This window comes from Myodes glareolus, chromosome 25, assembly GCF_982192425.1.
Source record: "Myodes glareolus chromosome 25, mMyoGla1.1, whole genome shotgun sequence".
Classification (NCBI taxonomy): Eukaryota; Metazoa; Chordata; class Mammalia; order Rodentia; family Cricetidae; genus Myodes; species Myodes glareolus.
In genome coordinates, this window is record NC_142050.1 from 26,359,703 (window position 1) to 26,386,304 (window position 26,602).

At 40.4% G+C, this 26,602-nt stretch overlaps 1 protein-coding gene across 1 annotated transcript in view; it reads left to right on the top strand.

Annotated features, from left to right (window-relative positions):
* Snd1 (staphylococcal nuclease and tudor domain containing 1) overlaps positions 1-26,602 on the top strand; it is a 401,120-nt gene that overhangs the window by 133,396 nt on the left and 241,122 nt on the right. Inside the window, exon 11 of the mRNA XM_048451021.3 lies at positions 14,254-14,343. Within this exon, the coding sequence (XP_048306978.1) occupies positions 14,254-14,343 (90 nt within the window). The remainder of the gene's footprint in view (positions 1-14,253; positions 14,344-26,602) is intronic.

The following is a 26,602-nucleotide window of genomic DNA, read 5'->3' on the forward strand; positions in this document are numbered from 1 at the left end:
TTTATTTAAGACAAGATTTTACTTCGTGACTCTGGCTGTCTTGGAACTCCCAGAGTTCCACCTTTCTCTGTCTCCCAAGTGTTAGGATTAAAGGCATGTGCCACTATACCTGGCTTGAACCTGTTTTTGCAAATCGTTTGATTTAATTGACTTTAACTGAGATGACAGTCACACTCAGCTAAATAAATAATATAGAAGGAGACTAAATGGTGTGTTTATGGGACTCATTCAAGAAGCAGACAGTTTGAAGATAGTTTTTGGGATCAGAAGTGGGCCAACTTGATCAATTTTTTATAAATTATAACTGAGTAATCTCTTAGAGCTCAACCTAATATCAATATTTGTATCTGAAAATTCTCATAGTAGTGTGGAAATTGAATTTGATCATATGTCTGATGTTTCTCTTAGATTAAAGAGTCAGTGGAATATTATCTAGAATGTGCTCATTTTTATTTTTATTATAGTAAATCATACAAAACACAAAGTGTTTTATTTATACACACATTTTTGTGAAACATACTTGATAACCTTTTTTCGTTTTGTAACTAGCTCTGTGAAGTAGCAATTTTACATTGCCTTTCTCCCATAACTGGGACCAGTGAACTCTATTCCCTTACCTCCCCCCCTCAACAGTTGCCTTAAGAGATATTTTTAGAGTTCACCGAATAACAAACTACGTAATAGCAAGACCAATAATTGTAGAGAAATGTATTTTGTGGCTGTTGTCAGGTTTCCACTGAGTCTTGCTGTCTGTACCAGTCCTTACTTTATTCACATCCTGCTCCATAATACAGTAGCCATATTGGCATGCTGAAATTAACTTGAGTTTTCCTTCTTTACCATAAATATAAATTTGTCCTCCTTGTGGTTGGGCTTTAAAGCCACACAATGATTCAGTGCCCATGAAAGTGTTCAATAGCGTATCAAGAAGAGTTGTACCCTTATTGTGTAATTTTGCTATCTTGCAGGCTCTGTAGATTAGATACATACTGGCTTGAAAGACTTCTGCTTTACTCCTTGCCAGTTGTTAAATCTTTCAAGCATTTATTTCTCTGCCATCACATATTTTAACTATGGAAGCTTTTCGTATGCCATGGTGTTTTTTTTTTGTTTTGTTTTGTTTTTTGTTTGGGTGTTTGTGCACATATGCACAATGGAGCTGGGCATGGGTGTAACAGAGTGTGATCTCTCAAGAATGAGTTTATCAAGAGCCATGGAGACAGGAGCTAGTAAAGTGCTTGCCTTGCACTTGTGAGGCTCCAGGTTCAAAAGGGACATGAATCTCTGCTGTCCTCTAGTCAGTTATACAGAGAGCACTTCTGGCTACTGTGTCAGATTTAGACAGGAAGCAGACCACATGAGTTAGCTAAACAATGCAAACAGAAAGAATAGTAGCAGAATATGGGAATACTGAAAGGAAAAGATGAACCCAGCGGCAGAAAGTCTTTTACATTGACATGTGTGATACTGGTGGGGCATGCTGTTTCTTTGAGCATCAAATTTTTCAGGTCTCAGAAGTAAAGCTCATAATTCCAGCTCTGTTGATTGTTGCATGGATTTTTACAGATTTAGTGTGTTAATGTGCCTGTCACACAGCAGGCTTCAAGCAGTTCATTTTGGTTTACAGTGATTTTAAAAGGAAATTTAGAGTAGTGTTGGCTCAGTTTGTGGCAAAAGTTAGGAGACCAGCAACAGGAAAATTTAAGGTATAGTTGTCATGGTGTAATGGTGATATGGTGGGCATAAAAACATGTATTTTTTAAAGATTTGTTTATTTATTATGCATACAATGTTCTGCTTGCATGTATCCCTGCAGGCCAGAAGAGGGCACCAGATCTCATTTTAGATGGCTGTGAGCCACCATGTGGTTGCTGGGAATTGAACTCAGGACCTCCAGAACAGTCAGTGCTCTTAACCTCTAGGCCGCCTCTCCAGCCCCCATAAAAATATTCTTAAATAGACACAATTTTATTTTCTTTTATGGGTGTCAGTCTCAAGTTCTTCACGGGGCAAAGAGCCGTGGAGTCAGAAACCCCTGGTTGTGCTTGCTTGCCTCCATTCACAAGCCACTGCCCTGTGGGCTTCTATTACTTGTGAACTTGTTTACGGGGCCCAATCAAAGGCAGCAAAAGGAGACCAACAGGTGCTCTGTGGTCAGTTTCAGATGTGGTGAAGGACATCTAACATCAACCTCCACTGAGTTCTTGTTAAGGTCCTTTCTTCATGTGTTAGGTCAAGGCAGACCGTGCTATCTATAGTGAAACTGTTGTGACTACTCAGTGTGTGTGCGTGCTTGCATGCGTGTGTGTGGGGGGTTTGTGGTATATTTGTTTCCTAGTCCCTTTTCTCTTCACTTGCCTATTTTTCTTCATTATATTAGTGTGCGGTAAATGGTATTGCCTTTTGGTTCATGCCATGTACACCATATAGTAAAGGAAAGTGGTCTTCATTGTGTGAAATTAGATGGGTGCCCATCATAGAATGACCGAGAGTTGGCTCGCTTGGTGGTACAGACATGGCAGCTTAGTTTAAACCTTGGAGGGATGCAACTGGCCAAACAGAAAGTTTGTGTCTAACGGGAAGTCTTTCTGCTGTGCACTTACATAATTCAGTCACCTGTTTTGAAAAGCACAAGAATTTATTGCACAAATTTGACTGGAACTCTGGCTCAGTTGAAGGTTCCTCTGGCACCAGCTAAATAATAGTGTTATATCGAGCATTATTTTTTCCTCTGTGTTATTCTAGGAAGAAACTTTAATAATAATTATCATTTTTAAAATGGTGAAGAAAAGATATTCACAAAGAGAATCTACAGAATGATACAATCCTCCAAATAGACCCATCCCATCTCTTGTTGTTGTAGAGAACATCAGTGTCCTATTGTAAGAGATGCATTTCCGCTCTAGTCCTTTCTTCCAGAGCTGTGTGAGGGCTTGTGTAGCACTTTGCTGGATGCTTTCACTTGGTTCTAGCCTGAGCTTTAACAGGGCTGTTTCTTCTGAGGGCACTGACTCTCCATTTTTAGCATGGGCATGATGGGCAAAAAATGGAGGAGAAGATTTCAGCATTACTAGAAAAGATGATTTGAGGACAGCTGGTAAATTATGAGCCTTCAATTAAAAGGAATGTGGTGCCAGTAGGGCAGAGTCAGTTGTGAGATCACTGGTCCCTGCTACTATATAGGATACCTACACTCCACCTCCAAAACCTGTTACCCTTTGCATTATCTCCTATTCTTCTTTTGTCTTTTTCTCTCTGGTGCTGGGGATCAAAGCCAGCGCTTGCGTATGCTCTACCGCTCAGCTCCATCCCAGCAGAGGAACACTTTTCCCGTCTCCTTCTCTCTTCTGCCTATAAACTGGCTTATTGTGGTAGGCTTTTTAATGTCATTGTCAGTAAAGGACTTTTCCTCTTTAGCACTGACTCAAGTTTCTAGATCATCTCAAGAGTTTTTAGCTAGGTAAAAAAGAGACTCTTCTCAGAGATGCTAATTATTTTTCATTTTCCTCTATTCCATCTGTTCATTTGAACAGCAGCTGATTTCATTTCATTTAGCAAAACCTCATCCCTGTCGTATCTCTGACTGTTACTTCTCCAGAACAAAGGAAGGACTGGACAATCTTGTACTACTTTTTCCCTTTCCTTCTCCCCTTTTTATTTGTTCAGTGTGTTGCAGTGGCGTTCAGTGCAGAGCCTGGTCCAGTTAGGCAGGCGTTCAGCCGCTGAGCTGCATCCTGAGCTCCTTTTCTTTCTTTGTGGTGCTGGAGATGAACCCAGGACTTGATGCTTGCTAGGCAGACACTCCACCACTGAGTTAGATCCTCAGCTCTCTCTCATCTTAGCTCCAAAACAACCCAAGAAATATTTTTTGTTTAGGATTCATCTCAGATTTATGAGGCTTTGGGTAATTTTTTTTTCTTTCTCTTTCTTTACTTCATCTCAGGTAGTTACTTGTTGATTTTAATCATAGCAATGTATTTAGTGTTGAACTGTTACAGTGGGGGCATTTTTAGTTTATCAGTTCAGCTATCCTTGAATAGTAGTTGGTGTTCTGTAAGGATTTCTAGTTTTCTGATCACCACTGGCTATTGTGTCTTCCACCTCCCCCACCCCCACCCCCTGCCAAAGATGTCAAGTTCATTGTATTAAACTTGTAAAGAGACAGGCAATTGTCTTAAAGATATAATGGAACAAGGCATGGACGCACATGCTTGTCTCTCTTCCCAAATCTCAGAAGGCAGAGGGAGGAGGATGGGAAGTACAAGGTCTGTTTAGAGTTCATAGACATTCTGTCTTAAGAAACCACGCTAAATTAGAAAAGAGTATATTGATTGTTTGACTTTTATTTTCACAGTTGTGCAGTGAGATTTCAAGCCTAGGTGCTCTAATATGATCATTAGTGGCCAGTATTGTTAGTCAGCTAATGTAATATGAGGGAGGCCTTATTCATTGGATTTGCCAACCATGTTATGGAGCTACAGTGGTAACTCTCTCCTTTTTAACCCACTTAGAGCTGTATTGGTTTTACTTATTCCTATTATCACAGTAAGTACATTTGAGTTGACAGAAATATTTCCAATTTTTTCTTCTTATTATTCACCATTGTCACTTTGCAATGGTGTGACCCCATGCTGGTCACATTTTAGAAACCATAGATCTCCACACATAAGCACGCGCGCGCTCACACACGCGTGCGCACGCGCACACACACCCTGATCTTCCCTTGTGAGGTGTGGCTGGTAAGATAAGACTCTATGAAGTAATTAAATTATAGTACTAATGTAGGAAGTGATTAGTGCTGTAACCGTGCCTTATCTCTTCTGTCTCTTGACATTAGCTCTCTTGTTAACACCATGTCAGATGTTGTAAAACTTAACTCAGCTAAGTAGATTTTCCCATGGAACTTGTATTTTCCAGCCTGCTTTCTAAGCACGAACTTAGAGTTCACTTATTTTCTGGATTAGATGAAAACTTATTTTTTTGCCTGACTTTCACTGCAAAACCATTTAAAGACCTAGATGATCATGTTGACAATCATTGGAGGAAACTGAAGCCAATCACCAGGTAGACCTGTAGTTCCTACCATGACAGGATCCAGACTTCCATTGTTTGGTTGGCAGCAAGTGGTCCGCTCATTCCCCGATTGCCTAGTGCCAGGAGATGTTTGAAGAATGTCACCTCATTTCATGGTTATCTTCTGGGGTACTGACCTTGAACTTTGTTCTTTTGAAGTGTGCCATGTCCTTGCTATTTTCTTATCCTGGACTTGTCTCCTAGGTCCTCTCCACTCCTCTATAGAAGGTGGTGCTGCCATTGTTTCTTATCAGAGCAGATTTTTCTTCTCAGAGCATTTGTGGGTGGAGGAAAGGTGGGCTGTCAACCTGTGCAGGAAGGACAGATGGGGCAGGTCCCAGGGCTGCCTTTTTAAATTTTTTTTCGGTGAATTTGAGACCTACCTTTCTGTTGACTGCACAGTTTCTTACTTGCAATTCTTGACTTCTTTTGGCATTTAGGTTTGTGAGGTGCCTTGCTGTTCTTTTATTCTACCCTTCTTCCTTCCTGCAGATGCTTTTGCAGTGAGGTGAGGGGACTACGTATGGCTTGCATTTTGAATAGTGGTTAGGACCCTTAGAACCTTCAAGCTATTTATTCTTAAAGTCTTGATAGTGTCTTTAGGGGTGGGGATTGGCATTCAGCCATCCCCTTCCCACTTTCACTGTCTGTTCTCTTTCCTCCCCTTTCTCATTGCATGTGAGCAATAAATAGCAAGCACGTCTGAAAAGGCTTAGTTGGCTTATGTAATTGAGTAGAAGAGCAGTCTCTTGAGGGAGATTTTTTCTTACATGATAGTCTTGAAAATGATTCTTTAATTTTGGGTTGTGCAAGTTCCTGTGGAATATAATCGTATGCTGTGCACTGGAGATAACGGGTCAGTCCCTTCAAGGACACGAGACTGCCTTTATTTGCTCTACTTCACTCACTCTTTTGGTTCTGTGACACTGTTCTCCTGGCAGTTTGCCAGGAGACATTTGTAACTGGGACCGTTTCGTGGAATTGCCACTTTCTCTGTCCTTTTCCTGTTACCATGGTAGTGTAAGACTGGCCCTTGGGAAAGAGTGAGTGTCTGCCTGCCTTTTCTCTACTTGGGTGTGGTCAAATTGGCTTGCTCTGTAATAGAATCTCAGAATCTTTTCCTAGTGTTAGACATGTTGGTACTGAGGAATATTTGGAAACTGTCTTTTCATCAGTACTTGAGCGTCACCATTTGTCATCTCTGTAGAAGGTCAAGGAGTATTGAATTCCTCAATTATTATTAACCTACTTGTTATTTTTACTGAGCCATTTTCTTCACTCCAGCTTTCTAGCTTTTCTAAACCTCTGATCTCCTTTTTCTTTCATGACATTGGCTTCTAGACTAAGCACATTTGTTGTTCTTTCTTTTTGGCTTCCCAGCATTTTCAAGTGTTGCTTTTAGACCTTCACTTTTTTCTTTCACTCCCTGGAATTTGTATGAAATGTATTGGTTGTAAATTTAGTACTTACCCATATTTGTGTCTTGCTTATTATTAAGCTGTATTTCGAGTGAGGAATACACATAGAGTTAGTTAAGAAATAAAACTCTTCCCCACCCCCACCCTACCCCCATCGCAACAACTCCTGTTGTGTGTTTGAGTATGTGCAGCTTGTGTGCACATTCTCATTTGACTGAGGGAGCTACTCATTTAAACTTCATATCTCCTGCCTTGAAGCTTTGTGGTTAGCAGACTTTTTTTTTTTTTTTAAAATAGTAGAAATGTGCTGCTCTCTGTGTTCAGGACTACAAACCGATGGATATCCTTGTCTCCTGGCTGTCAAGGGAATTGAAAGGTCCTTGATTGTAAATGTGCCCAGGGCATGTGATACTGTTCCTATTTTAAGTCTATAATTCAAATGGAAATTGAAGCCTTTGTTTATTAAAAAGCCACGTGAGGCAGAGCTACTGGGATGGGTCCATTATTTACTGTTTGAAATTTTATTCATTTAAGTCTGATCATGTCTGTTTTTATTTTAATTCAACAATTTTAAGATCATCACAGACTATGATTCTGCTTGGCTACATTAATTAATGTGTTATAGTTTGTTTCATTTTTAAGACAAAAGTCAAACTTCTTACTGACGCTATTTATTTCATAGCACATTTTGTAGTTAAATACTCCCTTTGCATCTGTGCTGGACTGCCCCCCCCCCCCCCGTTTTGATAGAGGACAAATATATAATGTATGTTTTGTGAGGGGAATAGCAGCCAGTTAGTCTGCTGCACACAGGAATAAAAGTAGAAGACGTGGTGAGGAATGGGTGAACGTGATCAACAAGGTTTAGTGGTAATAAACACCCAGCTTCTGTTTTCAGCCTTGACATTATCCCATATTTGCTCCTTAATTTCATGTATTACATTTATGTACGAAAGTCGCTGGATATCATCATTAGCCCTGTTAGTCCACTGTCCTTTATCTTCCTCTATTCTGTATCAGCAACTATTAGCTGTGTTTCATATCTGTGTATATGTTTATACCTTTGCTGCTGACATGGGTCTATGAATAATTGGATAATACTCTTTGTTTCTTTTTGTAACTTTCTTTTCTTTTTCAATATTTTCAAATTCCATGGTTTTGTTGCTCTATTTCAGTATGATTGCTTTATTCCATTCCACGACTACACTATGCACAATGTTAATTTGGACGTTGATATACATGTCTTCTGTGTGGGGCCTGGGTCTACACTGTAAGTAGCATTCATTAGAGGACTGTGCCATCCCGAAATCAGTGTGCAGTATCATGCCAGAGTGACATTTTATATTTTTACCAGTAGGTAAAGGACATTTTCAGTTTCTCCATATTCTTTCCCTAAGAATTTTTGTCGATGCTAACGGTTGTAACGTAGTTTCTTTGGTTATTAAAATTATTCTTTTTTCATTGGCTTACCATAATGGCGAATCAATCCCACACCAGTTATGCTTTAAGGGGTTATTTATTTTGGGGGGCAAAACTTACATACACCATAAACCCTCAGGAAGGGAGCCTAGTCGCTGGAGCAGGAGCCGGGACCAAGCGCTGGAACCAAGAGGCCCGAGCCGAGATCTGTGGCTCTTTTTAAAAGAGAAATATACCACGCCCCAGTGGGCTGGTATTTCAGCTGCTATTGGCTGAAGGAGCGGAAAGCCCTCCCACAGCACCGTGGGCTCGTGCTTCAGTGACTATTGGCTGAAGCAGCAGAAGATACTCCCGCAGCATTAACATTCTGAGTTCTTTAGTAAATATCTGAATAAAGTCTTTTTTTTTCTTCTCATCAGTGTAGTATGACGGGTGGGGGGGGGCTGTTGGGGTTTCTATCCTGCCCGGTACCTCACAACTGGCAAGTTCCAAAGAAAATAAATCATACAGGACTCCATCAGGTTATAAACTGATTGGCCCATTAGGTCAGGCTTCTTGTTAACTTTTATAACATATATTACCCCATTATCCTTATCTATGTTAGCCACATGGGCTCAGTACCTTTTCCAGCAGGGCAGCTTACATGTTGCCTCTTCGGTGGTCTGAGCAGGAATGGCAGAGGAACTTCCCTGCTTCCCAGAATTCTCCTGTTCTCATTGCATCACCTCTACTTCCTGTCTGGTTTTCCCGCCTATACTGCCTGCCTGGCCAATCAGCGTTTTATTAAAATATGATTGACAGAATACTGACAATTCTCCCGCATCACATCAGTGGTTTTTTTTTCCCCAGTTTTTCAGAGTTTCTAACCATGAGTGAATTTATCTGAAAAAATCAGAAAAAAAGGTTCCACCACACCCCCTGTTCCTCATCCTAAAAGAAACTTGCATCTGTACAAGTGTAGACCAGCAATAGGTTGCTGTCCATTGCCCCCTTTGGTGTTTAACAACACCGCTTTAGTAGTTAATGTCTCGATCTAATAACACTCATCTTTTCATTGCTGGGCTATTGCCTGTCATTTCTCTCATCTGAAACCTCAAACTCTTCACCATATTTTTTCACAGCTTCCGCCTCATTTCTGTTTGGTTTCAGCACAACTAGTTTGTTTGCTTTCACTCAATTTTCAAAAATTTTCTCTCAATATTCATTCTTAGTTCTGGTGTGACTTTTATTCCTACTATTGTAGGAGTCAGCCATGATAAGCTAAATATGAACAGATCATCCAAAGGAAGTTTTTTACTCCCAACCATTATCACCTGCCAGAGTAGGACTCAGCCATTGATAAGTATAATGAAGGCCCGAGTCTCAGTAGTTTACCCTGAAGCAATACCTGGTTGAAGGGACGACCATAAACAAAGATTACCTGAGCACCACTCAAGAAATCGAAAGGAATTGCTTGATGTTCCAACCGCTGTAGATAGGATCACCTGCCAGCACATGCTCACTAGGACACCCCTAGACAAATGTCAGTCAATTATGGGTCTTAAACCTCAGAACCCCCTCACCCACAGCTTTACTACTACTGTAAAACCCTACTGTAACTGAGCTCGGGGCTCCATTTACTCCAGTACATTGGACATGCAGAGATCGAGTTTGCAAACTTGCATAAAATAAAGGCTTTTTGCTTTGACATACGGGACTCGGTCTCCTTGTTGGCTTTTGGAGGACTTATGGATTTGGGCATAACATTATCTCCAAGAACTACCCCTGTGAATCCACTCTTAGCTGGTATCAGAATTTGAACCTTCACCTTTTTCTTGCTTAGTCCACATTTCAGAATTTGATACAACTGATGAATCCTCTGCTCATCACGTTTTTAGCTGTTCTCTCTCCTTGTACATATTCGTTACCTCTTGGTGCTAGGCACGTTCTGGAGGGTCCAGTTACCACTCTACATGCTGCAGCTTTCACACACAACCAGATGTTCACTTATCTCCATGTGGATCTTAGCAGCTGAAGCTTGCAGGACCACAACTCAGCTTCTGCTCTTGCTTCCTTCTCTATTCCACACCATCTGGTCTCCCTCTCTCATTTGATGTCCCCTACTCATTGGACCCAAAAGTCATCCTTGATTTCTGCCTTCCTTTGACATTCCACATTCGGTTTAGTATCTGTCTTTCAATTATTGCGTTTCTTTCTGACCACAGCTTACCTCTTTGCTGCTTCCATCCATTTGTAGTATAGCATCCTGTTCTACCTAGATTGCTATAATAATTTTCCAATGTATCTGACTTCCCTTGTTACAATGTAAATTCTCCAATCACAATCTCTCATCAGATCATGGTGATCCTAATATTAATCACATCATTTTAAATATTTTGAGTGGGGAATGTAAATTGAGGTTGCTGAGAAGTAAAGTTGCTTTTCCTCTCTCACCCTTGTTTGATCTGGAGGCCTAGTATCTATGTCTTGTCTTGAACCCACCCAGTACTCGTGATTTGTACTTAGTTCTCTTTGCTTGAATTCAGATGATCACTTTTCTTTGAATCTCCCATGAATCAGAGAAAATGTAATCTCAGAACCTGCCACAAGCATGATGTCAGCACCCCACTCAAACTTCCTCTTATTCATTCTGCTCCTTTGTTTTTATTTTTTGAATTGCCAGTAAGTTGTTTCCCCTTTTGTTTTGCTCTGTCTTTTTGATAGAGAACTTAATAGAACGTCTTATGTACCTTGTACTAATTCCCAGTCCCAGGATGTTGAACCTCAAGAAGTACTGTACTGTTTCAAGGTCATTCTGTTTTATGACTAGAGATTTTAGGGATAGGATTGGAAAAGCCTGAAAGCAAGGATTTGACAGGAGGCCCCTGTTTCGTCCTTCAAAAAATCTTTGACCCCACGTTTCCCTGTTTTGGCCACTGGCCTAAAATAAAATGCCTCCTGTCAAAAGGCCAGATGTGTCTTCGTGTGCTCAGCTCTGGGTGTTGGGCCTCTTGCTGGAGGAGGGGGACAGATGATTGCAGTTATCTCTCCGTCTCTAATGTGAGTCATTGCAGGGCCTACACGCAGTGTCAGTTCTCAGGAGGAATGGTGATCACAGCACATATTGGTTTATGTATTATTCGCCCACCAGATAAAGAAAGCATTCTCTTCTATTTTTATTTTGAAAAAAATATTTCCATGTAAATTAGAATCTAAACTAGACAGTCCTTTTTAGCAGAAGATTCAGCTGCCGTCCTCTTTCCCCAGAATACATTCCATACCTCAATTGCCTCTTAGAGATTTCAAAGGCTTTTATGTACCTGGTGATTTAGAGGAATTGCTTTTATTTTGTGGCTTCTTAGGGACTTCTAATATCTCTCTCGTAAGATGTTTGTAGATGTCAATAGCTCCTAGTTCTGAAGGGTTAGAGTAACAAGATGGTTCTGTTTTCCCTTGCTATCCCTTGTTTTCTGCCTGTGCTGTTTGTTCTTTCCTGGCATCATGAGAGACATTTAATCAGACTCTGAGTTCCCCTGTTTTTATTAGGGTGCTTGCTGGCGTACTATTTCCTCACTTTCTTTCTTTTGAGGGGATTTTGTATCAGTTCGGTCACCAAGAGTACCTTGAAAATATTATTCTTGTTTACCTAAATATGTATATGACATTCTGTAGCCTTCACTGGAATACTTTCTGGAAATATATTCCTTGCCTTTCATTTTTAGTATTAGCGTTACAGTCTATTGTCATTTTCTCATTCCTGTGTGTAGTTTCAGGGTATGTAGGTAGGTAAGGAATGGAAATTCGGACTTCATGACACGGCATAAGGCTGTGAATGGTAAACATCATTGTTTTGTTTAATTAATTTAAAACATTTTTGTTCACTAAGACTTTTATAATCACAATGCTTCTCTTTGTAAATAGATTTTTCTCTCTTGCTTGGTGAATGTGAATCCATTGATTCTATTTGGTTCCTGAGGGCTGATTCTGATAACGATTGATTTTTGTCTTTATTAAAAATCCTGTTGAAACTGGGATGGAGTTCAGTGGTAGAGGTCTTTCTGAGCATGTGCCAAACTCTAGTTTGAACCTCCTTACTGAAAAACAAAACAAAATCCTGTCCATTGCTCTTAACAAGTTTCTGTGCAGTTGAGTGTCATCAGTAGCTCTTTCGGGGACTTCTGTGTTAAATGTTATATTTGCAGCAAGCATCTATTCATGATGGATCAAAGAGGCAATTTCAACAGAGTTCATCTTTGCAAAACAAAGAAGTTACTGGTTTACAGGAGTGGGTGTGGCTCTTTAAAGGAGCGCACATGATCCAAAGCTTCCCCCACAGAGAAGCCGCCCTCGCATGAGTGATGATGGGTGAAAGCCGGGTTCGTGTACCTCGTTATCAATTGCAGACTACCTAATAGGCTAGGGGGTCTCTTCTCCCTAGAAACTCTTTATGGTTTCTTTAACCTCGGAGAGGAACCTAAACTTTTAGATTCGGGTTTCTGTAATTTCCGAGGTTAGTTTTTATTTCCTGCTGCACAACAACTTCTTAATTTGTGATCCCTTGATTATACCTGACTTTCAGGACATTTATAAAATATCCACAAATACACCTTTTTAAAAATTATCCAGCATTCCCTTTAGACTGGGCAACTCCTACTCAGCATGTCCACTTTGGTGCTTCTCCTGTTCTGAGAATTGGCTATGTAATTCTCATGTTAAGGTCATATGTATGCATAGGTCCTGGTCCTGTTGCTGCAGGACCTTTTTCTGAGCTTGGACACTCAAGCTCTTGAAATTATGTGCCTTCTCTTTCTGATACTGCTGGGACAGCAGTCCTTTCTTTTTCTTTAATCCCACAGAGGGAGTAGGTGACAGTGGGATGAGGACTGTGACGTCAGGGTTTCTTGTAACTGAAAGAATTATCTACATTCTCATAAGAGATTTCCTTGTCCATGGCACTGAATTGAAATTTATGTGTTCAGTACATCAAAGCTTAGTTAGCTTCTGAGAGGAAACACTTACTTCATTTCCCCTTTCCTTAATATTGATGTTAGGATGAGTTTTGAATAAGTATTAAAGTGATGAAAGTTCTTTACTTGAAAGCTATTTAAGGAAAAAAGAAGATACAAATACCCTCTTTATCTGAGCATATACTAAGCGGAAGTTCCTGTATGTGGCTCTGAAGAAAGAAATCTGTATGATCATTGTTATCTTGGAACGTCAAGTCCCGTGTGAAAGATACACTGAAGTCACCATATCAGACTGGATACAACCTCTTTCTTAAGCACATCTCACCAAAGGCAGGCCGCTCTGGACTTCTTAGCCCTGTCTTCATGACTGTGCTGTATGTCTACCGTTTTCTTTTCTCTGTTCACTGAGTTGTCAGATTCTGGTAATTCATTTCTCATAGCTCTTAAGTTCTATTCATTCCTACTCCTCTCACTTTATCATGACTTTCTCATCATCTGCAGGTGACGATTGTTTGGAGCACCCTTGGAAGAGAAGTGTAGTAGGGCCATAAGGTGATGAACCAGGTTGTACATGTTGAAAATACATTCCACATCTGGCAGTGGTGGCACACGCCTTTAATCCCAACACTCCAGAGGCAGAGGCAGAGGCAGAGGCAGGCCGATCTCTGTGAGTTTGATGCCAGCCTGGTCTACAAGAGCTAGTTCCAGGACAGGCTCCAAAAACTACAGAGAAACCCTGTCTCACCCCCCCCCCCCCCAAACAACAACAACAACAACCAACCAACCAAACAAACAAAAAAACACAACAGCTGTTTCTTTCCTTGCTCTGTTTTTTTGCCTTGAAAATACATTAAATTTTATATGTCAACAAACCTTTTATAGATCACTTCTTTCTTTTCATTACCCTGAATTCCTAGCACATCTTTGGTGTTGCTTCTTTGTGTCTAGGATCTCTTCTATTACTGTATTATATTTTGTTTGAGTCAAGCTGTATATAAAGTAGCTAATATGTAAGTATATTTTGTATAAATTTACATATTACCTAGTTTATATAAAAGAATATATTTACATATTATCTAGTTTACATATAGTTTGTAGTTGGTTGGTACTTAATGGCAGTTTTGAAGTTAGATTTAGTGTGTGCTTACATGTGTCCAGTGGGTTCCAGAGTATACTGAATTTCTTCAGTGTTGCTTATTTCCAATTTGGGTTACTACACTCACTCCTTTTGAACCCGCCATTTGAGAAGCATTCAACCAACAATTTAGTAACTACTTATAAGGACTAGTATTTAGTTAATATTTGTGATCTTAGGAGACAGTCTAACATATATTCCTGTGTGTTATAGTATTCCCTTTGTTAATTTTTTCCATTCTAAGTAGTTTTTTTTTTTTCAGGATAAGAATAAGAAGCTGCGTCCCCTATATGACATTCCCTACATGTTTGAGGCCCGGGAATTCCTTCGAAAAAAGCTCATTGGAAAGAAGGTAAGTGATGAACATGCATTTGTAAGCGTTTGGAGTTGGTCTCATGCTTTAGGAGTCATAATTGTAAAGGAGGTTCTTTATAGGCTTTTTAGCAGCAGACGACACTCCCGAACAAGGCTAGTGGAATTACTTTGCTATGAAGAGAGGCGTGTCTATGTGTCGGGAAGTGGTACCCTTTGGGAGAGGTTTAAAATTGGGGCCCTGACCATAGTTTGATTGTCAGTGCTCTCGCGGCAAGTTCCAGACTCAATTCCAGTTTCAATAATTGCGTATTGCCCCATGCTGCATTTATTTGGCTCTTCTATTCTCTCCAGCCACCTCCATTAAAAGTATGGGACCATGGGAGTTAGTAGTGAGGGAAAGTTGCTGCTTTTTTGTGTGTTTCTTCTACTTCCAAGGTGCAAGATGACTACAGGAGAGAGAAATCATGTTCTCCTCTGTTAACAATATGTGTAGGGAAATGGATTTTACGTGAATTCTTCCTGGCCTTTGAAATTTCCAATAGCCTCTACTCCAGCTACTGAGCAGTAGGGACTTTAATGGGAAATGGTTGGGTGGCTTCTCAGGAGCCACTGTAAAGGCTGCTTGCTGGGTAGTGTGTTGACTAGAGTGCATGTCCTTATACTATTACTTTTATGGTAATATTCTTCAAGTGTTATTAATAGTGATCTTTTTAATATACCTCCCCCCCCTCCCCCGTCTTCTTATTCCAAAGTCCAGGACCAGTTCAAAGAAAATAAATGGGATGGCTGTTCAGGAAGGAACTCTAGATCATGTTTTACTTTAGGATTTTAGTTTAGTTTAGAGATTTCATAGTATGGGTTGATGTTTATATTATATTATCTTCTGAATGCTATAGTACTTCAGAATACTATCATCTTTTTGGGTCTAGTCTTTTTTTAAACCTAATTTCTTGATTGATTCTTTGGGTATTTTATATAATGCACTCCAATTCCGCTCACCTCCCAGTCTCCCCCTCTCCCCATATTGTCTCCTTACACCTGCAGCACCCCTGTGTTGCCGGAGCCTGCTTATTCCTTTTCTGGCCACCCATACTCCTGAAATAATCACACAAAAATCTGTATTAATTACAATACTGTTTAGCCAATAGCTTAAGTATATTTCTGTCTAACTCTTGTATCTTAAATTAACCCATATCTATTAATCTTTGTTTTGCCACATGGCTGTGTCTTACAGGTAAGGTTCCGGTGTGTCTGTCTCCTTCTGGAGGCTACATGGCTTTTCCTCTGACTCTGCCTATTCTCTCTCTATATATAGCTTTTGTAGGCTGGCTATATTCTGTTAAGCCACTAGGGTTCCTGGGGTTCATGGTTTTCCTTGTGTGTGCTGAGGAGTTCGGCCAGCTGGTGTCAGCTCTCTTGCTGCAGTGTCCAGTGAGAAGCAGGGCCAATGAATGGCTCTCGGATTTTATCTCCCTTGATCCTGGGTCCCCCTGAAGTGACACAGACCACAGACATCAGTGTGGTCTGGTCTTCACCATTAAATTCATGTTATTTACTCCTCCCCTAGACTTAGGATGTTTGACAGTTTAAGACAACTCTGGATTTCAGCTGGTGTGCGATGAATGCGCCCATTCTTACAGACAAGATAAAGTGTGTTTCAGGACAGCCTCAAACATGCAGTGTACCAAAAGGTCTCCCTGAGCTATTGCTTTTTCTTCCCAGGTTCTGGGATTGCAAACATGTTCTCGTGCCCCTCCCCCCCCCCCCTCTCTCTCTCTCTCACACACACACACACACACACACACACACACACACACACACACACAAGCTCTTGAATTATAAATATAGTCTCTTGTGTGGGCATGGTGAAGCGTGCCTGTTGTCCTAGGAATTGAGAAGTTGAAGTAGGGAAGAGTTCAAGGTCACCCTAGACTACATGTTATTCTATCTTCAATAAACAAACTTTATAAGTAGGTTTATTATATATCATGGTTAGTAGTAGCATGACAAATCATAGCAGGATATTTTGAAGTTGGATGTAAGTTGAAATCACTAATCTGGATTCCCTAAAATGAGTATTAAGTCTCCTCAGGTTCCTGCAGAGAATAGGCTCATTTGTCATTGTATAAAGCTTGACAGAGTGCTATATTCATTCCTGAAGTATAGTGCGAATGATGGCTTTAAGTCTCTTTCAATTTCCAGATCCCCTGTTATCTGATGTAACGTCTAACATCTCCATCCCTTCTACTTGATATCATATCACTCATTCACTGTCTTATAAACAGTTGCATATAGACAACCAAGGAATTCCATGGATTTTTGAAGGAAACCTGTCCAGTCACCCAGAGCTGACATTACATAATTGATTTGTGTGGGAAGGTCAGTTATATATTATGGCAGTCACTAGTATCCTTTACATTATTTTCCTGCTGTGGTTCTGTGTCATCTCTAGGCACACAGCTCACAGTCTTTTGTAGTTGCCTCTGAGTAGCCCTGGGGGACTAGCCAGGGCTATGCTCTCAAGGACTGTGTGTCAGGCCACTGTAAAGTCCTTCATCATAGGACAAAAGGATTGACCTCAAATGTCAGGCATGATGTCAATTCTTAAGCAATTATGTGCCTTCTTAGTGAGAGCAGCTTCATTTACTGGTTCCTTTGCAAGGGACTTGATTAAATTCTGTTAGTGCTGAGACTGAGCTTTGTCCCCCACAGTGACATTGTGTAAATGATGAATACTGTATCCTCATGTAGGGAGTTGGATGCATCTCAGCTCTGCTGGGCTGGAGCATTTCTGATGCAAACCACTCTTCCTGATTCACCACCTGAAACCACTTGCCTGTCTTCTGGGCCTGTCAGTTATGACAGTCAACACCCATGAGATCTGGAGTCTGGGAGCAGGCAGGGCAGTAGCTGCCTCGGGGGGCTGGAAGGGTGGCTAGCACATCATTGCACATTTCTGCCAATTCCCTTCAGACCTCTGCAGCTGTTCAGCATGGTACATGGTGATTAGGAGCCACTGTGAGGAGCATGTGTGTCTGTGTGCATAAAAGCTGATTAGGGCAGCCTGTCACAGGTTAAGGAAGATGTGGAAGCAAAATCATCCTCTCTGCCTCCTCCCTGAGAGTCAGTGATAATGGCATTTTTGAGAGATGTCTAGAATGTGGAGAATTAAGATGGAAGATAAAATGTTAAGATATTTTATTAGTTTTGATGGCCTCTTTTCCAGCTGTGAACATTCACATTGGTTCGAATCTATTTACATAGCTGTCACTCTGGCTGTGGGCCATACAGCCAGCCTTAGTAAGGATGCCTGCTCCTGAGTCTTCATTTCATCCTTTGTGGACTGGGGTAGCATTTGCCTCTCCTTTCCCAGCACCTTGCTATGAGAATTCAAGTTGGTCCAGATGCTAGGAAGGTGTGCGGTTTGGTTTTCCTTTCTTCGGAATCTGGAGTGGTCCTGCACTTTCATGTTGTTTTCTGACTCTCAGGTCAAGAGAAATGAATCAGCATACGACTGGCATCACGATTCCATTGTTGTTTCTCTTGAGTTTGCCTCTTTTGTACTCATTGTGCAGGTTATTGTGGTAACTGATTAGCTGTGGGATCAGGATGTTGGCTTCCCCCAAAGAAACATGTATTTCATACTAAAGGGGGGTGTATGTTTGAGGGTGCGTATCACCTCATTCTCTTTTTGCCCTGTTTATCACTTGCTGCCGTCTCACTAAGGTGTCAATTGACAAATATTCATGGTAAATGACTTTCCATGATGACGTTTCCATCTTCACTGGCCCATCATGACATTGAAGCGGTGATAATTTTAGTTTTTCATTTGTTTTGTTTAACACTTGTTTAACACTCATTGTCTAGGATGTGACTTTTTTTTTAAAGTTTTTATTGATTCCTTGGATTTCACATTATGTATCCTGATCTCTCTGTCTGTCTGTCTTTGTCTCCTTGCCCCCCCACCACTCATGTTTGTGTTTGCCTTGCTGCTTGTCTATGCACCACCCCTCTCCACATCCATAAAGAACAGCTTATGTAAAAAAGTGAGTGCGCACATCTCAGTCATTTTGTTTTCAGTAAAATAACTGGGTCTTCATTGGGGATTTCCTTCAGCTTTCTCACAGAGTATGTAACGCCGAGTTCCAGTATTTTCTCCCTTGTCACACGGCATTTACAACCGACATATGAATCATTCCTGTAACTCTTGTCCCTTAATTGCAGAGTTTCTATCACCATGGGAACCATTGTATTCAAAGTTGGAACGTGTTTAAATAATTGAGGGTCAAAAATGGTGGAGACACTATGACTGCAAGAAGCCTGAGTTCACGGATGCAGCAAAGCTAGCGGTAGATGGTCACTGTAGTCTTTCGGGCACTAGACCTCATTTCTTTTAATAAATCTTTTGATGAGACTCATTTGTAAACTAATTGGTGCCTTTGTTTCATTTTTATGTCATTGAAATTTTTTCTGTTAACTAACTTGGCTTGTAAAATTAGCCTTCTTTTTTGTGATTGATGTAGACATTTTAGATTTATGGGGTTAGAAATCCTTCATTGAAGATTATTTCATCCCCAGATTGTTTTCATTGTTGCTTTCTTTTAAGAATCCACCTTTCTAAAACATGTACTTTTGTAATACAAGGCAGAAACAATCTCCATAGCCAAATCAGTCATATTTAGAACCGACCCGTTATCTTGTATCAGACATGCCACTTATTCTTCCCTGGTTTGTTGGGAATTAATTATCTTTTTGTGCCAGTTATTCCTTTGTGAGTAGCTTAAAGGGAAGAATGGTATATTTTCACTCATTACTTCAGAGGTCCTCTCCATGGTCAGCTCCATTGCTATGTACCCGTCACCTCATGCCAGCTAGGAAGCCAAGAAAGAGGCTAAGGAACAATTGTGCATCCTTCCAGTATCGGATGCTATTAACTGCTTTCTCCAGCAAGAGTCTACCTCCCAGGAGTGCTGTGGAAACCAAGCCCTCTACACATGGTCTTTCCAGATCCTCAGCAGCTGTGTGTGCTTATTCCCTGTGTGCATTCACCCTTTGTCAGCCAGAAGGTGTTCATTCTGGTACCTCAAACTGCCAAAATGTTCACTCAATTCCTCCTTATAGAATGATATAATATTTGCATTTAACCTATGCATATCCCCTGCAAATAGTTTGAATCATCTCTAGAGTATTTATACTTAGTATACTGTAAATGTTATATAAATAGATGTTATGCTATATTGCTGAGGAAGTATAATGCACATGTGTAAGTTAGACCCCCATCTTTTTTCAGGTGTGTGTAATCCGTTATTGATTGAGTCTGTAAACTTGGATCCTGTGGAGTTCTGGAGCCTGTGTATCTGAAATTTCCCTCTATTTTTCATTGCACTGCTCCGCTTTATCCTCTTCTGGCTTATGCTTCTGCATCCATCTTTTTTGTTTTAATTTCTTTTTAAGATTTCTTTTTATTTTATGTATGTGTGGCTGCGTTTATGTATATGAACTATGTGGATTCCTGTAGTTATAGTGGCTGGAAGAGGACATCGGATTGATACCCTGGAACTGGAGCTGCAGCCGTTTGTGAGCTTCTGCATGGGTGCTGGGAACCAAACATGAATCCTTGCCCAGAGCAGCGAGTGTTCTTAACCACTGAGCCCTTTCTCCAGCCCCTCCTGCAACATTCTTGCTGATTTTCCCTGTCTCTTTTTCCATGTAAAGCTAATGTCATTCACACTGTGCGTTTGCCTAATAATGCTGGCTGCCATTGCTCTTGGTGGCCAGCTACCATTGTTTACAGCACAATGTGGTCCTCTATTTCTTATTTTCTTTATTTCCCCCTTTCTGTTTACCTTCTTTTTGTAGTTTAAGATGCAAGTTAAGTTTGACCTAAAATCTTGGTGTTTCCTGCTTTCCCATAATTTACCATGTGTACATTTCATAGTTTGCAATACTGTATTTGGGAAACCACATAGCTACCTCTCTTATTATGGTTATTTTATTATGTCTGTTAGGTCTTACGATCTTCATGTCCAGAAAGAGAGTTCAGGTGCATAGTAGGTGTGCAGTCAATTTTTACTATGTCAGTTAACTTCAGAATCACTGGGTTCAAGTTGTAGAGATGAGTTTGCACCCAAAATAAGAAAATAAGAACAAAGGGGGGAGGGATTTGACGTCAGACTCTCTAGATTAACCTGGAATCTTTCAAGTAGTCTTTGTCAAGATGGCTTCCTTTATTCAGTAACCCCAGATAAATCTACAATGCTATATACATTATTATATATATATATATAATGCTGTATATGCTATATACATATACAGCTAATGCTATATGCTGTAGATGTCTGTGCTCTTGGACATTATGCTTCTGGGAGATAGGCTGATCAACTTAACTGTTTATAGCTTTTTTCTTACTGGATGAATATTTAAAATAGCCAAGTAGGTCTTATAAACTTTCATTGTTGTCATTTGACGATGACTTTTGTATGACTTCTGTAGTGGCAATTCCTTTGTATTTTACTATATACATCTTACAGACCAGGCAGTGGTCTGTAATCCTCTTTTAATCTCAGTAGCCACACTAGTTGCCATAGAAACCAGGCAGTACATGTCTTTAATCCCAGTGGTGCAGGCCTTTAACCCCAGCCATAGTGAGTATTATAAGATGGGAGGAGACAGCTCTCAGATACATTCTTAGATTTTTGGAGGCAGGATCACCATTTTTAGGCTGAGATCAAGGTAAGAGTCAGCGACGGGTTGTTTATTCTGCCTTTTAAAAGCATTTAATGTATGGCTGTTTTTTACTCATTTAATGATATTGTGGTATTGTATTTTGTTTGTCTGTCTAGCCTGACTGGAACTAGCTATACAGATAGGCTGTTCTTGTACTTACAGAGATTTCTGTTTATCTATCTTCAAAGTGATGGACATTTTCCATTCATTTATTTTGACCAGTTGCAGCCACTGTTTATTGAATTTTCTCTCACAATATGCACTGAATTTTTAAGAGCATATTTTCATGTTTGATTTTTTTACCTACACTTTGGAAGGTATAGAATAGTCCCATTTTTACAGGTAAAATCCTAAAAGCCATAGAAATTGAATACTTCACCCATACTCTTTCACTTTGTTATGTTGAATTAAAGACCAATCCAGAATAATCTCTTTCCTTGTGTGTATACTGATTTGAATGCCAGTAAGGCCATAGTACTTAAGGGGCAGTGTCAATTTCTGTGTATAGTATGCGTTTTACATGCTACAAGAAGTTGATTCTTCACCTACCTTGTCCTAGACTTCTGCTTTGAGGAGGTATCTGCCTTCTGAGTGCTTACAGCCCTCTAGACATTATCTCATTAGTCTTTGAGATGTCCCTGTCAGGTTTGGGTGGGGGGTGTTTATAGAACACAATCACATTGCATGCTTTTTCCACTTCACACAGACAGGGGCTCACGAGCAATGTGGCTGAGATGGTGACAAAGCTTTATTTCTTTTTTCCTAATCCTTAGGCATAGCTGCAGATATGAACTGAGCATCTGAGAGTAAGGAGGAAGGGGCTGCTCACCCTCTACTTACCTCCTACCCCTGAGTCTGGAAGGTCAACAACTTCTAGATTCTTGCTCTTCTGAACAGGAACTGAAGGTGCCAAAGCCACAATCTTAGAAGTGGCTATTTTTCTTTCAACCTGGATGAGCTTTTCAAGTGCATAGAGCTTTCTGGAGGAGAGGACCTCAACTACTCTGGCTGGCCACCAGGTTGGGCCTTTTTGTTAACCACTCATTTAAAACTGGCTAGCTGTTTGAGAGTGTTAGCCAATCAGTTGTGCTAAATATGAAGCACACACCCATCAGGGTTGGAATTCTTGTTCCTAACTACCTCTGATGTGTTTTAGTTCGAGTTCTAAAAACATTTTTTTGTCATCTCCACATATTTAACTTCATATTAATTTGATTCATCCACACCATGGAAAAGTCCTTTACATTAATGACCAAAACAGTCCCTCAGATTGTGAATGCATTGTGATTTAAATTGACAGCTTTATATGATGAGGCTTGTCCTTGCCTTCCAATGCCAGCTGTTGCCATCAGTGTGGCTGTAAATTTTTGAACAAGTGACTGGAGATACTCAGGAGATGAAGAGGTGCTCTGAATGACTTATATCATCTAGCAGAAGACTCCTGTTGTGCATGAAGAGCTTAGGCCCACATCCATTGGACACCAAGGTCTATTGTGGATGCTCTTTACCTTTTGGGTTTCAGCAATGATCCTACTTCTCCCTAAAGCCGTTAACTCCCTTGTTTTCTGACAGGCAGTTAACAGAAATGGCCATGGAGTTGCCTATTTATTTCTGGAAGCTCGGCAAGGTAGCTTTCTTCCTGCTGCCACCTAAATGTTTTTTTCGATAAAGAGTTCTTGTTTTCTTCTTTTGTCTGCAGATTGTACTAAGTACCTCTGCGCTTTGGAGATCCTCAGTGTGTTGAGCTGAGTATATGGCTCTTTGGTGTAGTTTGTAGTGTATTACACATTGTAATATCCTCTTCAAATGCATCTCTAAGTTAAATTAAGAGACTGGAATTTTCAGCTGCATTCCTGGAAATTTCTGTGTGCTTACTCACCTGTGAGAAATGATTTATTGTCTGCGAGACTCCTCAAGGTGCTTCCTGCTTACTGATGAAGTCCTCAAGGTGCTCACTCCCCTCTTTCATTACTTTGCTTACTATTAGAGACTCCAGAGCTGCTCTCGGGTATTGGTTCTTACCTTTGTAACGTGGTTTGTAGTGGTCTTGTATAAAACTATCCTCTTCCAGTCTTTAATGTTAGCTCTTCTAGAATCTTGTCCTTGGAGCTGGAACTTTCCACATTTATTTTCTGCAAACTGAAATTTTATTTTAGTGGGAGATTTATGCTGAATCAGCTCAGCTGTGCTTGGGGGTATGGAGAGCACAGGCTTTTCTCCCCCCAAATCAAAAATAACTGTTATGTGCCAAAAAACCTCGAAGATGTGCTGAATTGCAGATCTTCCGCTTCCTATACCTCCCAGTTTACAAAGAATAGGTTCTTTGTGGCTCAAGTTCAATGCTGGTGTGTAGAACATCTTGTGCTGTGAAAGGGTGTGAAGCAGAACTCACCAGATGTGCATTTGGGGGGAAGATGCCCCATTCATCTTTTCTCTATAGTTTTTTTTTCCCCACAGTTTCATTTGCATATAAGGGTCTATGCAGGGACAACAATCTCTTCTTAATTTTGAGGTTGAAATTCTGTTGATTCCTTAGCTATGTCATAAAAGTGTGACTTTAGAGATGCATCTATATAATGCAATTATATAATTGTTCACTTAAAAATAAGAGCTTCAATCCCAGGACTTGGGAGGCAGAGGCAAAGGGAGAGGCAATCTCTGTGAATTCCAGGGCTACATGGAGAAACCCTGTCTTAAAACACCGCCCCCCAAACAAAACTTAACAAAACGAAAGGAAAAGAGCTCACTGGTTAAATGTATTTAAATTTCAGCTCTTTGCTGAAACAAATTATTTCATTAACAACTAGAAAGGCCTTGCTTACTTTTACTCTCATGGTATCTTTTCCTCTGACACACACTCACTTTACTGACAAAGTCTACTTTATGATATTTTCATAATGTATGCGTAGTGATTTGATCAATATTCTCTCCTTGCGGAATTCCATCTATCTGCAGCCTTAGAATGTGGTCTGATGACAAATAGCATCTTTGCAGATAAATTGAAATGAAATCCTACTAGGTAAATGGCTTTCTGCATAGTAAGGAGGCAGTTGTATGACCATGGAGGTAGAGATTCTAATGATTCAGCTATGAGACAGGGAAGGGCAGTGATTACTCAGGGGCTCTAGAATTGGGTGGGGGAGGCAAGAAAGGATGCTTCTGTGGTACTTTTGGGGAGAGGGGGATACACCTTGATTTTAGCTCAAAGTTTCCAGAATACCGAGGGAACACTCAACCTGACTGTTTATGGTGTCCCATTATAGTAGCTCTGGGCACTAAGACTGAGAAAAGTACTTTGTTTGTTTGTTTTAATCTGGTCATCTCCCTGTTGGCTAGTGTCTGGTTTCTTGATTTTTATTTCAGGAATGAGATTGTTTATCACCATAATTTATGGAGTAAAGTCTGATCCTCTAATGGCATGGTTTATTCCTTTGTTTTGTGTCTACTCCTAGATAGTCAGGCTGACCATCCTTCAGGCCATGGGACAGTTATAGAGCAATTGATAGGAATTTCCCATTTTGTCAAGAGACTCATCTCAGGCTATGGTTGTCTCCCTGTAAGAATGAGGGCTAGTGTCCACTAGAGAAGGCTACATTTTCCTGTGGCCATCTCAGTCCCAGAACCTTCCTCCTTGATCATTACTAGCATTTTGAAATATAACACACCCTGGGAGAAATAGTTTTTGTTTGTAGCTTTATCAATATTTTGTGTACTTATTGTGATCCTTATATGAACTCTAGCTTTTTCTTTTGTGGCTACTTGAATCCTAGAGTTTTGACTGTCAATCTGCCTCTTTGTCAAGGTGTCTGTCTTTCTGGAACCTTGCCTTCTCACCTCTTCTGGCTTAACAACTGGGCTGGAATGAGCCAGGTTTTCCTGATGAGATGGTAGTACTCTGAAGTAAAAGCTTGTGGGGTCATTCTTTAGTTTGTGGGCCTTGTCACCCTTGGACATGAACAGTTAAAAGGCAGCATGGTGAAGTCAATTTATTGTTACTGTGCAGCTGGTACTTTTTAGTCTTAAACCGTATTTCAGGCATGAGGAACAGAGCCTTACAAGCACCTCCTCATGAGCTAATATTTTAAAAGAGGCCATCACAGTTGCTGCTTTCCTTCTTGGTGGTGAAATAAAAATAAATGCATTATCTCTTAAAAGTTGCTTATCGTCTAACTGGGATAAGATGACATCAGTGTCTGCGAAACTGAATGAGGACCAATTTAAATAACTGGTGAGATAACAGAAAAGTGTCCCCTGGTAGTATTTGATAAATATTAATGTGAATTGTGCAGATCACAGTTATCTGTCACAGATCAGAGAGGTCTTACCTGCTGGGTGATCTTATGTACTTTAGCCCTGGGTGACTACACATACTGCTGACTTATTTAGGGTTCTTTGCTCCTTGGTTTGCTGGCTGGTGGATATCTGAGTGTTAGGTCTAGCAGCCAGTCCAGAATGTAGCTTGTGGATTCCATATGATGTGGGTTTTATTTTTTTTATTACCTGTAAGTGGCTCTAACTTGGTTATTGATCTTTCTTAATGTTTCTGTTATTCAGTGTCCCAAAATATCAGCAGTTTCCTGACCATTAACCCAGCTTCTTGCTCAATGGATTTGCTTCCCTTAGCCTCCTTCTCTCTTTTGGATTTTCTAGTAAGCAGCTCCTAATCTCTCATTTTAATTATTGCAGCCCTGCCTTAACTCATTTTCCTGCAGCTGTTCTTATGTGCCACCTTTCACCCTCCTGTCAAACCTGCTTTCTCTGTGCACAGTTCGGATGTGCCACCCACTCTGCTGATACCTGATTGCCTGACGAAAAAATCTAACTCTATGTGAACATAAAAGCCCCGGAAAGGAGCTGTATATAAATTACTGTAATTTTAAACAAGTCTGTTTCACTTCTTTTTTTTTTTTAATTTTTAATCATTTGCCTGCTTTTTTTTTCTAGTCTCTACTCCTTCTCTGCTCTCTTTTAACATGTCTCAAACATGTCTTCCTTCTGACCTTTTGTGGAATGCACAACTCTTTGCAGCTTCTCCAAATGAATACATTTGGTATTCATTCAGTATGTTTCCACGTTCTGGTGCTCCCTGCCCCTTGTGGTTTGGTTTCCAGGCCTGACCACCTTTGCCACCACCACAAGACAAGCATCTGTCTGATGTTAAGCATCCTTGAGTCCCAAGGGAGAGATTCTGGTATGAGAATGTCTTAGAAAGATCAGCCTCATCTCAGCAAGTAGGAGGTGTAGGGGACACATAGTTAAGTTAGGCTTTCTTACCAGCTGCTTTTTATTCCCTTTCCTCATGCTTATGAACTTTGTGCTCTGATTCACAGGTATCATAGACAGGCTAATGACTTACTGCACCACAAACCAAGAGAAGAATAAGTATGCTTTCTTGTGTTTTTATGTTTATGAATTAAAAATTTTTAGCTTAGCCTTCTATCTAATTGGTTACAAGATGTCTGGGTCTTTATGTCTTCAGTTCCAGGCTCACCTAGCATAATGCAGTTAGAGAAATCACTGCTAAGTGCTGATTTGTGGGTATTTCTGTCTCTTCTCCAACACTGAGACTG